General features: G+C 48.8%; 1 protein-coding gene across 1 annotated transcript in view; it reads right to left on the reverse strand.

Moving 5' to 3' along the window:
* LOC140411190 (dynein axonemal heavy chain 8-like) overlaps positions 1 to 12,017 on the reverse strand; it is a 2,783,184-nt gene that overhangs the window by 1,431,352 nt on the left and 1,339,815 nt on the right. The window contains exon 60 of the mRNA XM_072500280.1: positions 7,012 to 7,204. Coding sequence (XP_072356381.1) covers positions 7,012 to 7,204 — 193 coding nt within the window. The remainder of the gene's footprint in view (positions 1 to 7,011; positions 7,205 to 12,017) is intronic.

The raw sequence follows: 12,017 nt of genomic DNA on the forward strand, positions 1-12,017 counted from the left end.
ACTGCCCAGAAAACTGCGAGCAGGTGCCTCTCACAGGCTGAGAACCCCTGCTCCACAGCATCTGGGGCAGCACGGTAGCCTTGTGGACAGCACAATTGCTTCACAGCTCCAGGGTCCCAGGTTCGATTCCGGCTTGGGTCACTGTCTGTGCGGAGTCTGCACATCCTCCCCGTGTGTGTGTGGGTTTCCTCCGGGTGCTCCGGTTTCCTCCCACAGTCCAAAGATGTGCAGGTTAGGTGGACTGGCCATGATAAATTGCCCTTGGTGTCCAAAATTGCCATTAGTGTTGGGTGGGGTTACTGGGTTATGGGGATAGGGTAGAGGTGTGGACCTCGGATAGGGTGCTCTTTCCAAGAGCCGGTGCAGACTCGATGGGCCTCCTTCTGCACTGTAAATTCTATGAAATCTAAAATTCGGGAGGCATAAGCCACGGGTCTTATCTGGTCATGCCTTTCCTGCAGGAGCACAGCTGAAAGGGTGCGGTCTGTGGTCGCTACCTCTATGGCGTAAGGGGAAAGCGGGTCTGGAACTTGTAGTGAGTGGGCGGCTATGAGCGCCTGTTTTAATGATTCCACAGCATCCATATGCTGCCACTCCCAGGGGACTCCTTTCTTTAGGAGGTCTGAGAGGGGCGCTGCCTTGCTGGCAAAACCGTCGATGTGGTTTCGGCAGTAGCCAACCAGTCCTAAAAACGACCGGAGGGCTGAAACGTTTTGGGGAAGGGGCAATTTAGCGATCGAGTCAATTCTTTTGTGCTCGATCTCGCGTTTGCCGTGTGTGATGATAGTACCCAAATATGCCACCTTTTCTTCCAATATCTGGGCCTTTTTGGGGTTGACTTTACAGCCAATGGAATGTAGTAATTCCAGGAGTTCGGACAGAAGCTCAATGTGTTCTTCCTTTTTGTCTGTCTGCAGTAGTAGATCGTCTACATACTGTACCAGACATTCGGGGCGAGAAAATTTCGCTAGTCCATTTGCCAGCTGTCGGTGGAAAATGGAGGGGGAGTTGTGGAAACCTTGTGGCAGGCATGTCCACGTGTATTGTTGCGCTCGGAAAGTGAAGGCAAATTTGTACTGGCACGCCTTTGCCAATGGAATGAACCAGAATCCATTACTGACGTCCAAAACCGTGAAATATCGGGCATGGAGTCCCTGTTTGAGCATGGTCTTGGGACTTGTTGCAACGGTGGGGGCTGCTACGGGGGTGACTTTATTGAGTTCCCGATAATCAATGGTCAAGCGCCATGATCCGTCGGGTTTCCTTACTGACCAAATCGGGGCATTATTAGTTGAGGCTACCGATCTTAGAACGCCCTGCTCTAATAAACTTTCTACAACCTTTAGGATTTCTCCCTCTGCTTCTAGGGGGAATCCGGACTGCTTTTGGGGTCTAGGGTCCGGTCCTGTTATTTGTACGGAACCAGTCATCCGTCCACAGTCATGTTTGTGGGTCGCGAATGCTGCCCTGTTTTTTTTGCAGGACTGCCCTAACCTGTCGGTCCGTGCTGAGTGTGGTGGGGTTGAACCAAAACTCGCCTACTGCGCTAATTTTGTTCCTATAATCCCCTATATTGAGCGTTGCCGGGGCTCTAGCGGATTTCGCCATCTTCCAGACACACTGGTTGACTGGATCGAAAGAGAGGTGGTGAGAATTCATGAAGTCGATCCCCAAAATGTGCTCTGCTGTTGGGGGCAGATCGACTAAAACTACGGGGTGTTTTGAGTTAATGGTTCCGATTTGGATGGGTACAGGGGTAGTGATGTGTCCCTGCTGTGAGTGGCCTGTGAAGCCGCTGAGGGTGATAGTGGCTGTAGTGGGCCATGTGTCCTTACCAAGGGTGGAGGAATTTAAGGTTGTGCAGGACCCTCCTGTGTCCCAGAGAAGCTCGATCGGCTGTCCCCTAACCTTTGCTGCGACTAAGGGTCGTCCTGACCTATCCCAAAGGGTATCGCAGGCCCAACTGGGGGAGCCTGTACACCGTCAGTCCGTTCCAGTCAAGTCTGTCTGATCGGACTGGGTGCTAACGCTATGTATGGGCTCTGCCTTTTTCTTATTGAGAGTGCCTGTCTGTTGGGCTCCCTGTGGCTTTTTAGGGGCCTTGCATTCTTTGGCAAAATGTCCCAATTGTCCGCAATTGTAGCATTCTTGCGGTTTTGCTGGGGGGCTGCTCTTTCCCTCGTTTACCCAGGCGGGGTTGTGAAGAGTGGTTCTTACTGCCTGCACGTCTGCGACGGCTTGTTTTTCCTCGGGGGTTCTAGCTGCGGGTTTACTGTGAGCCGACTGTTCCCAAATGCGGGACAATCTTTTGACCACCCACTTCTCATTATGAGCCTCCTCCGAGGGGTCATAATTACTACAGGCATTCTGTCCTGCTTCCGTGGCATGGGAGATAAGGGTGCGGGTCCATTTGGCCATATTGTCTGCGGACAAATGGGCACCGTCTACGTTGCCGAAAACGGCTTTAAAGTGAATCCACAAGCGTCCTGCAAACGCTGTGGGATGTTCAGACTTTTTCTGTCTGCACTTATTTAGGCCAGCTACGGGGTCGCCCCGGTTATACCCGATCGCATCCAGGATCGCGGTATGCATTTCTGCAAGGGTACCTCCTCCTGCATTCTGTGGGTCGGGAAGGGCTGCTGCGACCGATGGGTCTAAGCTTTACCTGCTCTCTCTCATCCAGGCCGTACAAGGTCGCCTGGTGTTTGACGGTGGCAAAGAAATGGTGTGGGTCTGAAGCGGGGAGGAACGGTGTGATTTTAGCACACGCATCCCGTAATTGGGTCACTGTGAGGGGGGTGGAATATAAGACTTCCGCCTCGTCTGCTGTGGCTGTGCGGTGGGTTGTCACAGGGTTCATGGGAGCCTGTATTACCTGCTGTGTGGGGGGTGGGGGTGCTTTCCTCCTTTGGGGCTTTCCCTGTGCACATGTTCCCTGAACATATCTCTGCGCTGTCTCCTGCAGTCCTTCCCAATCAGGGCCGTCTTCCTGTTCTAAACTTTCCCCAAAGGTGTCTTGGAATCCCTTTTGGACAGAAAGCATTGATTGCAGGTCTGCAATTTGCTTTTGGCACTTCGCGTGGTCTAAGGTACTCTGCCTTTGTTCCGTGGTTGCAGCGTGGAGCGCTCTCAAGGCTGCCTTGAGATCACTACATTGCTTCTGTAGCGCTCCACCTGCTTCTCTGTCTCTTTCTTAACCAGGACTGCACGCTGCGTGTCCTGATAAGCCTTCTCATACTGGGATTGAAAACTGCTTAAATGCACCAGACAAGACTGGTGACCCCGTTTGGCGTCAGCCACCTCTTCGTCCTTGGCTTCTAACTGCCTTTTCAATTCCAGGTTCTCTTTTTCCATCTCGCATACATCAATTTTACTCATACGATGTATGCCTTCAATTTCTTTTCAGAGCGTCCTGACGACCTCCTCTGTGCCTCGCAATTGTGCCATACAGGACACGATTGCCATCGGCTTGCGCGCTTTTGCTAAGCTTTTCTTCTGAATTTCACTCATGTTCTCCCACCAAGTATGCCCTATACTCCCGGGACCTGAGTCGTCATTATTACAGAAACCGCTCCACACGGGCCATCCTTTGCCCTGTAGAAATTTACGAATTTCCACTTCCCAAATGGGACACTGTCCCACTTTAATGCTGCTGATCGGTGCGACCGCAAATTCTTCGGGGTTCATGAGGCGTTGCATTGCCTGCATGGCCATCTCTCTTATCTGCTTGCTACGTTCAAATTTGGAACAGGGGGCTAAAATGGTGTCGTAGATGCGGGTGCGGCTTGCGCTAATTTCCGAAAATACCGACTTCCGACAGTTTTGACGCAACAAAATCTATCAGTTTTACCTTATAACCCTGTTAGTTACGCATGCATACACACACTTCCGAATTGTGAATATTAACCAGAACCGCTTGAACACTTGTGGGTTTTTTTTTGTATCCAATTGGATTCTATTCAAATTTCTGGGGTTCTCCCGGAGTGGTTTTCCACTTCTATGTCAGGTCCCGGCGGAGTCGCCAATTATGTTGCTCTTTTTAGCCTTAGTTTATTAGCTCTGATTATGTCATCTTTGCTCACGAGTCGCCAGATATCTTTCTGATGCTGCCACGTGGTTCAAGCTCGAGTTATGATTAATAAGCCAGCACACCACTTAGTAAGATTGAAATCAACGGTCATTTATTATGTACAGCAATAAATACTTACACGATAATCCTACTGTCTATTTCAAAACCTACCACTACTGGCCAATACTTAACTTTTGGGAATGGCCCACCAGGTCAGGGAAACAAATGGTTTATCGAATTGGATCTGGCCTGCGGGATTCAAAGGGCTGATGGGGGTCGATGGCTAGGAGTCTCTATCGGGTAGCGATCGCTGGAGTCAAACTTACAGTTTCTGGTCGATGTTCTTGCGAAGGTTGCGAGCAGGAGAAGAAGGGAGAGAAAGCGATCTGAACTTGGCCCCTCAATTTATAGGGCCCAGGGGCTTCCCGCCTCTCGGGGCGGCCCTTGACCCTGAGTCCCAAGTGATTGGACTTGTTCCCAATCACTGGGTTCGATATGCTCCAATAATGGGGCGATTCCTCGATCGGGGGGTGGTCGTTCACCTGTCTTTGTTTCGGCCACTGCAGGCGCCGAGAGGTCTGGCCCGGCATTCAATTGCTAATATGTTGCAATTGTTCCCGGGGATAGCCGATTAAACTGCAGGTGTCTGTGTTGATGTGCTGCTAATAGTCGTAGGTATCGATCTGGGCCGACTTCCCCAGAGTCGAATACGCTATTCTGTCTGCAGCTGTCCGTTTGTGTCCTGTTGGCTGCTTTTCCCATCAGCCTTTTCGGTTAGCCATTTTATATCGGGTTTTGGCCAAATTAATAGGGAATCAGCCATTTTAGGTGGCTACAAAAGGAAGGATCATTGGCTTGCCGATCACTTTGAGAATGGACCACAGTCAGCTACATTTTAACGGAGAAGGGTGGAGCTTAAGAAAGTTCCCTGGTTTCAGTTTCTCTGTGTTTGCTGGGAGAGTGAGGGTTCTGCAGCAGAGGAAGAGTTTGGACACCTTTAGCAAGCATCAGGCTTGGATAAGTCCTTGGAAGTTAAAAAGGTGGAAGTTAGATCTCTGTTAGGGCTCAGAAAAATCCTGTGAGCTGTTTCTAGCTCAGTGTAGCTGGAGTTCAGAGAAGACAAGGGGTTGTCAAGCTTAGTAAAGCTAGTGGTCCGTGACAGGGTTAGACGTGTTTAACAAATTTGAACCAGAAGTGCAGCTTTGTGAATCCTGTGGAATGCAGTCTTAGGAGAAGAGGTTGAACCATCAGATAGTGAGTAGTCATTGAGGCAGTCTGAGCCAGGCTGGTAATTGTGGGAATTAAGAAGCTAGATTTTAGAAAGTGTGAAATTGAAATCCCACATAAGGGAGACAGTTTTAATGAGATTTTATAACTCACAGTAGTTACTGATGTGTGGGTGGGTTGCTAAGTAATCCGTGAAATCTGTCTTGGTCATGTCAGGTCAAAAATGATAAAACAATTTACAATATATATCTTCTATTCTTACATTCAGGGTAACTATGAGGAGAATTAACAGGCAACTGTAATCAAACACACCACACTGGACAATAAATGATAGAAGCGAACAATGCAGGGTCCATGTTTTTAACAACAACCCACCCAGACATCAGGAACACTATGAGTCAACCAATCTCACTGATACTCTGGTCCGGTCACAAGGAAAACTCAGTTCTCTCTGTCTTCACCTTCGAAGATCAGACTTTCAGAATTCTTTCCAGACGTTGCATGAACTCGGATGACTTCAATGATGGCCCACCTCATATGGTTTCAATCTCATCTGCAAGATTCTGTTCCCCTGGATTCCTGAATATTCGTTCAAACATTAACTCACAAACATAACTTTAAAAAGCAAAATATTTCTCCAATGGAGTACCCTTTCCCAAACCACCAGCAGCATGAAGTCACCTTCTTGGATCTTCAGGTCATCTCCTGAGCTCTTTTCAACAACTAGAGCTTTCCCGAGTTCTCTTCATCTAAAGCCAGCTCCCTGTTGCCCTTTTCCTTTGATACTCTTTTTAACTGAACTGGGACCTCCTCCTGTCTTTTTGCTCTCCCTGAGATTCTCCTTTAGGGACCTCTCCCAGTCCCTTCATCCTTTGGGACCTCTCCAGGGACATTCCTTATCGATGGTACTCCACTCTCATCCCCGAACTGGAATTTTTGTGTTGTTTTTCTTACGCAAAAGTGTACTGGGCCTACAAAATGTCAAGATGCCGATCTGCGCATGCGCAACTCTCTCTCAGTCTGAACATGCATAAAAACTCAGAGGCTCATTGAGAGTTGAAGGTCCTGACCTCCATACCCTCCATGTGAGGTAAGTTTGGCTTTCATAACTGTATACACACAGGAAAACAAACAACATTGGCAGTTTAATGACAGCTGCATTCTGAAAGACCTTCTATACACTGAACTGGCCATTGGCTTCTGACCTGCTGAACATCCATGTCTCTACTACCTGCAGGCATCGAACACAAGCAACTGGAGACAGTCGTTGATGGTCGTGGCCTCTGGATGCTGACTGCTGGGAAGGGCCTTTGAAGAAGTGAGGAAAAATTAAAACCTCAGCTCGTGGAAAATATGGCCCAGTTAAAACAGAGGCCAATAGGTTTGGCACCTTCTCAGCTCACTGTCTTTAACTACAGCTAATGCTATACCAGGTTATGTTTAACACATGTTGATTACCATTCACAATCCTTCATATCATTAGAAGGAAGGTAGCCATAGACATGGGTCACTGGAGGCTTTGACATGCTTCTGTTTAAAATAGATTCCACTGAAAATGAGTTACATTCCAAGAAAGAGAATGAATTGAGAGATTTGGTTCAGAAGGCAGGTATGAAGGATTGCGTTCATCAAAAAGGAACAGGTGTTACTTTTATCAGGACCTTATAGCAGAATTAATAAAATCACATCTAAATCACAGCAATGTTATGATGTACCATTTCATAGACTTTTGGGACAACAAATACAAAATCTTCAGGCTCATCACCAGTTGGATCTGGCATATCCCGAAGAAAATCAACAAAGTATGGCTCTTCGTGAACCTTTCCTGCCATTCCTCTCCCAATTACTTTTTCAATTGCACGAGTAATTGCAGATTCAAACCAAAATATATCTTCTTGGCTTACAAATCTATGAAGTAACATAAAAGTCAATAATTAATCATCATAAATTTCACTGCCGTTAAGAGAACTGCTTTACTTGGTATTCATCAGAAATCTGTATGCTTATATATTCATGAGCATGGGCATAGGGAACTTCTTGTAGATTATTATCCACCATGCTTCCTCAGCTAATGAACCAGCTCCATGTTTAATATCACTTGGAAGAATCAGTGGGAGTGGAAAGGGAACTGAATATAATCTGGTTGGGGATCCTTTGTTAAATCTCTTTGGCTACATATTAAAAATATCAAATATATTTGTTAAACAGGATTTCCCTTTTATAAAACCATGTTGACTTCACGTGATGACATTATGTTTTTCTTTGTGCATTGTGAAGACTTCCTTAATAACAGATTCCAGCCATTTACCAATGACCACTGGCTCGGGGCCAATCTCGTGGGAGCGTGTGAACCCTAGCCAGCGGGGGTTGTGTGGGGCCTTGGGATCAGGACCCTGGTCTGTGTTGTTAAGTAATGGGTTAAGAGACAGTACAATTAGTTGTCTCATTTATGTTACGTATCCATTAATTGACACTGTTATGTAAAGGGGCTTCAGGTGGCCGCTGTCAGGTGATGTATAGTGAGAGATTTGTGCAAAGGCTGTTGGAAGGAAAAAATGTGTGTTTGTGAAAAAGGAACAGAACTTTAAACTTTTCATATCACAGCAACTAAAACGTCTGACATGTGTGGACCAGGGAGCTGAAGAATAAAGACATATTGTATAGTGTTTTGTATTTGTTATCTAACTACTTTTGCCTTTCATCATTAAACCCTTTGTTAACAACCAAAATCCCCCATTGTATGTCTTGAGAACCATCACATTGGCAGCGGAGTAAACATTTTTGATTGCAGCCGCCAATTGTCGTGAATCGACGGCGAAGGAAGGAACAGTTGAGGAAGCAGAGAAGCTCCAGCAAGAGTCAGAATCTTTTAAAACGTGAATGGAAATACTTATCATTGGGAAACTAGACCCATTTGGCCAAGGGGTTGAGGATTGGAGTCAGTATACCGAACGGCTCCATTTTTTTGTTACCGCGAGTGAGATCACAGGTGAGGACGTGCAGAAGGTGATACTCCTGAGAGTTTGCAGGCCCCAACCTATAATTTGATTAGAAACCTCAGGTCTCTGGAGGCATCTTATACTTTGACCAGATAGTGAAATTGGTTGAAGAACATTAAAACCTACAGCCCTCGATTACCCTCCAACATTATAAGATTAACTCTGCAGTGAGGGACCATGAAGAGTCTGTCTCAGCCTTCATAGCTAGGCTTCGCCAGCTTGCTGAGCACTGAGAGTTTGGGACTGCGCTTAGTGACATGTTATGCGACCGGCTGGGTTGAGATCCATAACATTAATATCAAGAAGAAGCTGCTGGCAGAGAACATAATTGCACTGCTAAAAGTGATCAAGGTAGCTCAGGTTATGGAGTTATGGAGTGCGCAGAAAAATACGCCACTGAACTTCAAAGCATGGCTGAAGGGGGCGTTAACCAAGGATGGGCTTGTATGGCCGTGAGGTCAGTGGCAAGATCAACAGGCACAGTTCAGAGCCAGACATGGTCCTCGGGACAGGACCGGAACCCAAGGAGCGGGAAGGAATCGGGGCGTAAAACTGAAACAGAGGTGGACTGCTATCGTTGTGGTGGGGACCATTTCCAGGAGACCTGCCATGTTCAGGTGCTCGTGTGCTTCCATTACAACCGAAGGGGTCACATTCAAGCATGTTCCCGCACGAGGCAAAGCATGCCATTGTGAAAAGAAACAGCAGCAGCAGAAGTCCGCAGCTTCACTGAACATAGTGGAGAAGTGTTCTGGAGAAGAGAATATGATGCACCGATTGATTGCAGTCCAATTGAGTAAAACTGCTCCAATTTAAATTGTCTAAAGGGTAAATGGTCAGTTGACACTGGGTCTTCGGTGACCGTAGTGAGTGAGCAGACCTTGTAATATCTAGATGCAGGAACACAGTCTTTAAGCTTAAGGAATACCACAGCCAATACCCTAGTGGCCTACAGAGGGTAGGAGGCCAATCTGCCTTTTGTTGTCATGCAAGGACATCACATATCACTTCCCAACACACTGGTCTGAGAAGATTAGGCTTGACCGGCTGGAAATCTTCAAAATATCTGACGTGTCCTCCAAGATGTCTTGAGGAGGTATGAAGATTTCCTCCATGATGTCCATTGGGCCGAATTAAGGTCACAAACGTATCTGTCAATGCAGATTCAACACCCAAGTTCTTTACAACCAGGGCAGTGCCATATGCATTGCAACAAAATTGGACCTCAGTCACGCCTACCTACAACTACAGTTGAGGAGTCTCGGAGGTTTGCTACAATCAATACCCACAAAGGCCTCTTCCACTCTCCCAGGCTGCTGTTTTGTATTGCTTCAGCCTGTGCTATCTTCCAGTGAATGGTCAAAAATCTCCTCTAGGGGATTCCCAAGGCGATGGTTTACCTTGATGACATGCTAGTCACCAGCACAACACTGGAAGAACACGTGGCCAGTCTAGAGGAATCATTGAAGAAGTTTTGTGATGCTGGGGTCACCTAAAACACAAAAAATGTATTTTTCAGGCTTCTGAGGTGACGTACCTAGGATTTTACGGTGATGCGACAGGGTTGCACCCTTTGGAAGACAGGTCAAGGCACCCAAAACTGTCAGTGAAGCGAAGTCCTTCCTTGGTACGGCCAATTACTATGGAAGGTTTGTTTTGAATCTAGCCTCAGCACTGGCACCATTGCACCAGCAATTAAGGAAGAATAAGTGGTGGCAATGGAAGGAGCCTGTGGCGAATGTATTCACCATAGTATAAGCTGTCTGTGTAGCACTGTGGCCCAATGGTAATGTGATCACCTTCCAGGTATTGTATTGGAACCTGGTGGGCTCCGCCTCTGGCTCCACCCCGCTCGGACGGTATATAGACCGGCCGTCGAGGGCGGCGCTCATTTGTACAGCAGACACAGGCAGGCAAGTTCTTGGTTAATAAAGCCTTTGTTCACTCACTCTCATCGTCTTGCAGTGAATTAATGGTACATCAATTTATTAACCAAAGACATCACTATGGAAGCCGCTCTAAAGCCTGATAAACTGAAACTCGACGCACAAGCAGCAGAAGCTAAGGAAATCTTCTCCCACTGGCTTTGCTGTTTTGAGGCCTACCTCGACTCCTTCGAAGCGCCTCTCTCCGATGCCCTCAAGCTGCGTATCCTCCACGACCGGGTGAGCCACCGAATGTCGGGTATGATTCAGGACGCGGCCACGTACAAAGCGGCGGTCACGATCCTAAAGAGACAGTTCGTGAAGCCCGTGGATGAAGTGTCCGCGCGGCACCTCCTCACTACCCGCAGTCAACATGCCGGGGAATCTCTGGACAAGTACCTAGAGAACCTGACGCTACTCACCCGCAACTGCAACTGCAAGGACGTGACAGCCGATGAGCACATGAAACTGATGATCCGGGACACCTACGTGGCTGGGGTCCGGTCTAACTACATCCGGCAGCAACTGCTGGAAAACGGGGCCACTGACCTACAGGACACGGTAAAACTAGCCATCTCGTTGGAGGTGGCCTACCAGAGCCTCAGCGCGTTCCCGGCAGACCCAGCGAACCCCTCGTGGGCACCACAGACACGGCCGTCACCAGACCCGACTATGTCTCAGGCCTGTGCCGCGCGGCTGCCTGTGCAGCCCAGGGGACGGTCATGCTACTTATGCAGGCAGGGCCAACACCCCCGGCAACGTTGCCCCGCCCGCACCGCAATACGCAGCGACTGCGGCAAAAAGGGACATTTTGCCAGAATCTGTCTGGCCCGATCCAAAGCCCCGAAGTCGAAAGCTCACCAGGCCCGATCCACGGACTCACAGGCCCACATACCCCACAAGGTATGCCCCCTTCAGACGCATCACCTGCCTCGTGCAGCTCGTGGGAGGCACCATCTTTAACTCAGCCCGACACGTGCGTCGTGTGGGGGCGGCCATATTGGCCGCCATCTTCAACACCAGCCGACATGTGCGACCGATGGGAGCAGCCATCTTGGTCGCCATCTTCGACTCAACCCGACATGTGCGACCCGTGGGGGCCACCATCTTTTGACCTCGATAGCTCAGACCACACAGACTACCCGCAGCCCGGGGCAGTAACCCTCGACCAGTCGCGGTCAAAGCATCTGAGGAATTTGATGATGGCCGACCGGGACAATGGGCACAAGATCCCTGTCTTTTCGACTCCGGGAGCACAGAGAGCTTCATCCACCCCGACACGGTAAGGTGCTGCTCCCTCCACATCTACCCGCATCCCAGACAATATCCCTTGCCTCCGGATCCCATTCGGTACAGGTCCGGGAGTACTGTGTCACGAACCTCGCGATACAGGGCGCTGAGTGTGCCCAATTTAAACTGTATCTCCTCCCTCACCTTTGCGCACCCCTACTGCTTGGACTCGACTTCCAATGCAGTCACTGAAGCCTGGCGCTGAAGTTCGGCGGACAACTACCCTCCCTCACTGTATGCAACCACGTGACCCTTAAGGTCCCCACCCGCCCTCTGCTCTTTGCGAACCTCACCCCCGACTGTAAGCCCGTTGCCAACAGGAGCAGGCGGTACAGTTCACAAGCCTTGCGCAGGAGGAGGTGGAGTTCACCCTACTCAGTACTTCACTCCAGAGTCCCCATCCGACCTCTGTCCCCAGTTCGTCCTCCCATTTTTGTCTAGTCTCGTCCAGTGGAGTCCGGGCTCTGTCCAGTAGCTGTCCGTATATTTTCCACATAGCCCCCCCTT

The sequence above is a fragment of the Scyliorhinus torazame genome, chromosome 4, assembly GCF_047496885.1.
Source record: "Scyliorhinus torazame isolate Kashiwa2021f chromosome 4, sScyTor2.1, whole genome shotgun sequence".
In the NCBI taxonomy this organism is placed as follows: Eukaryota; Metazoa; Chordata; class Chondrichthyes; order Carcharhiniformes; family Scyliorhinidae; genus Scyliorhinus; species Scyliorhinus torazame.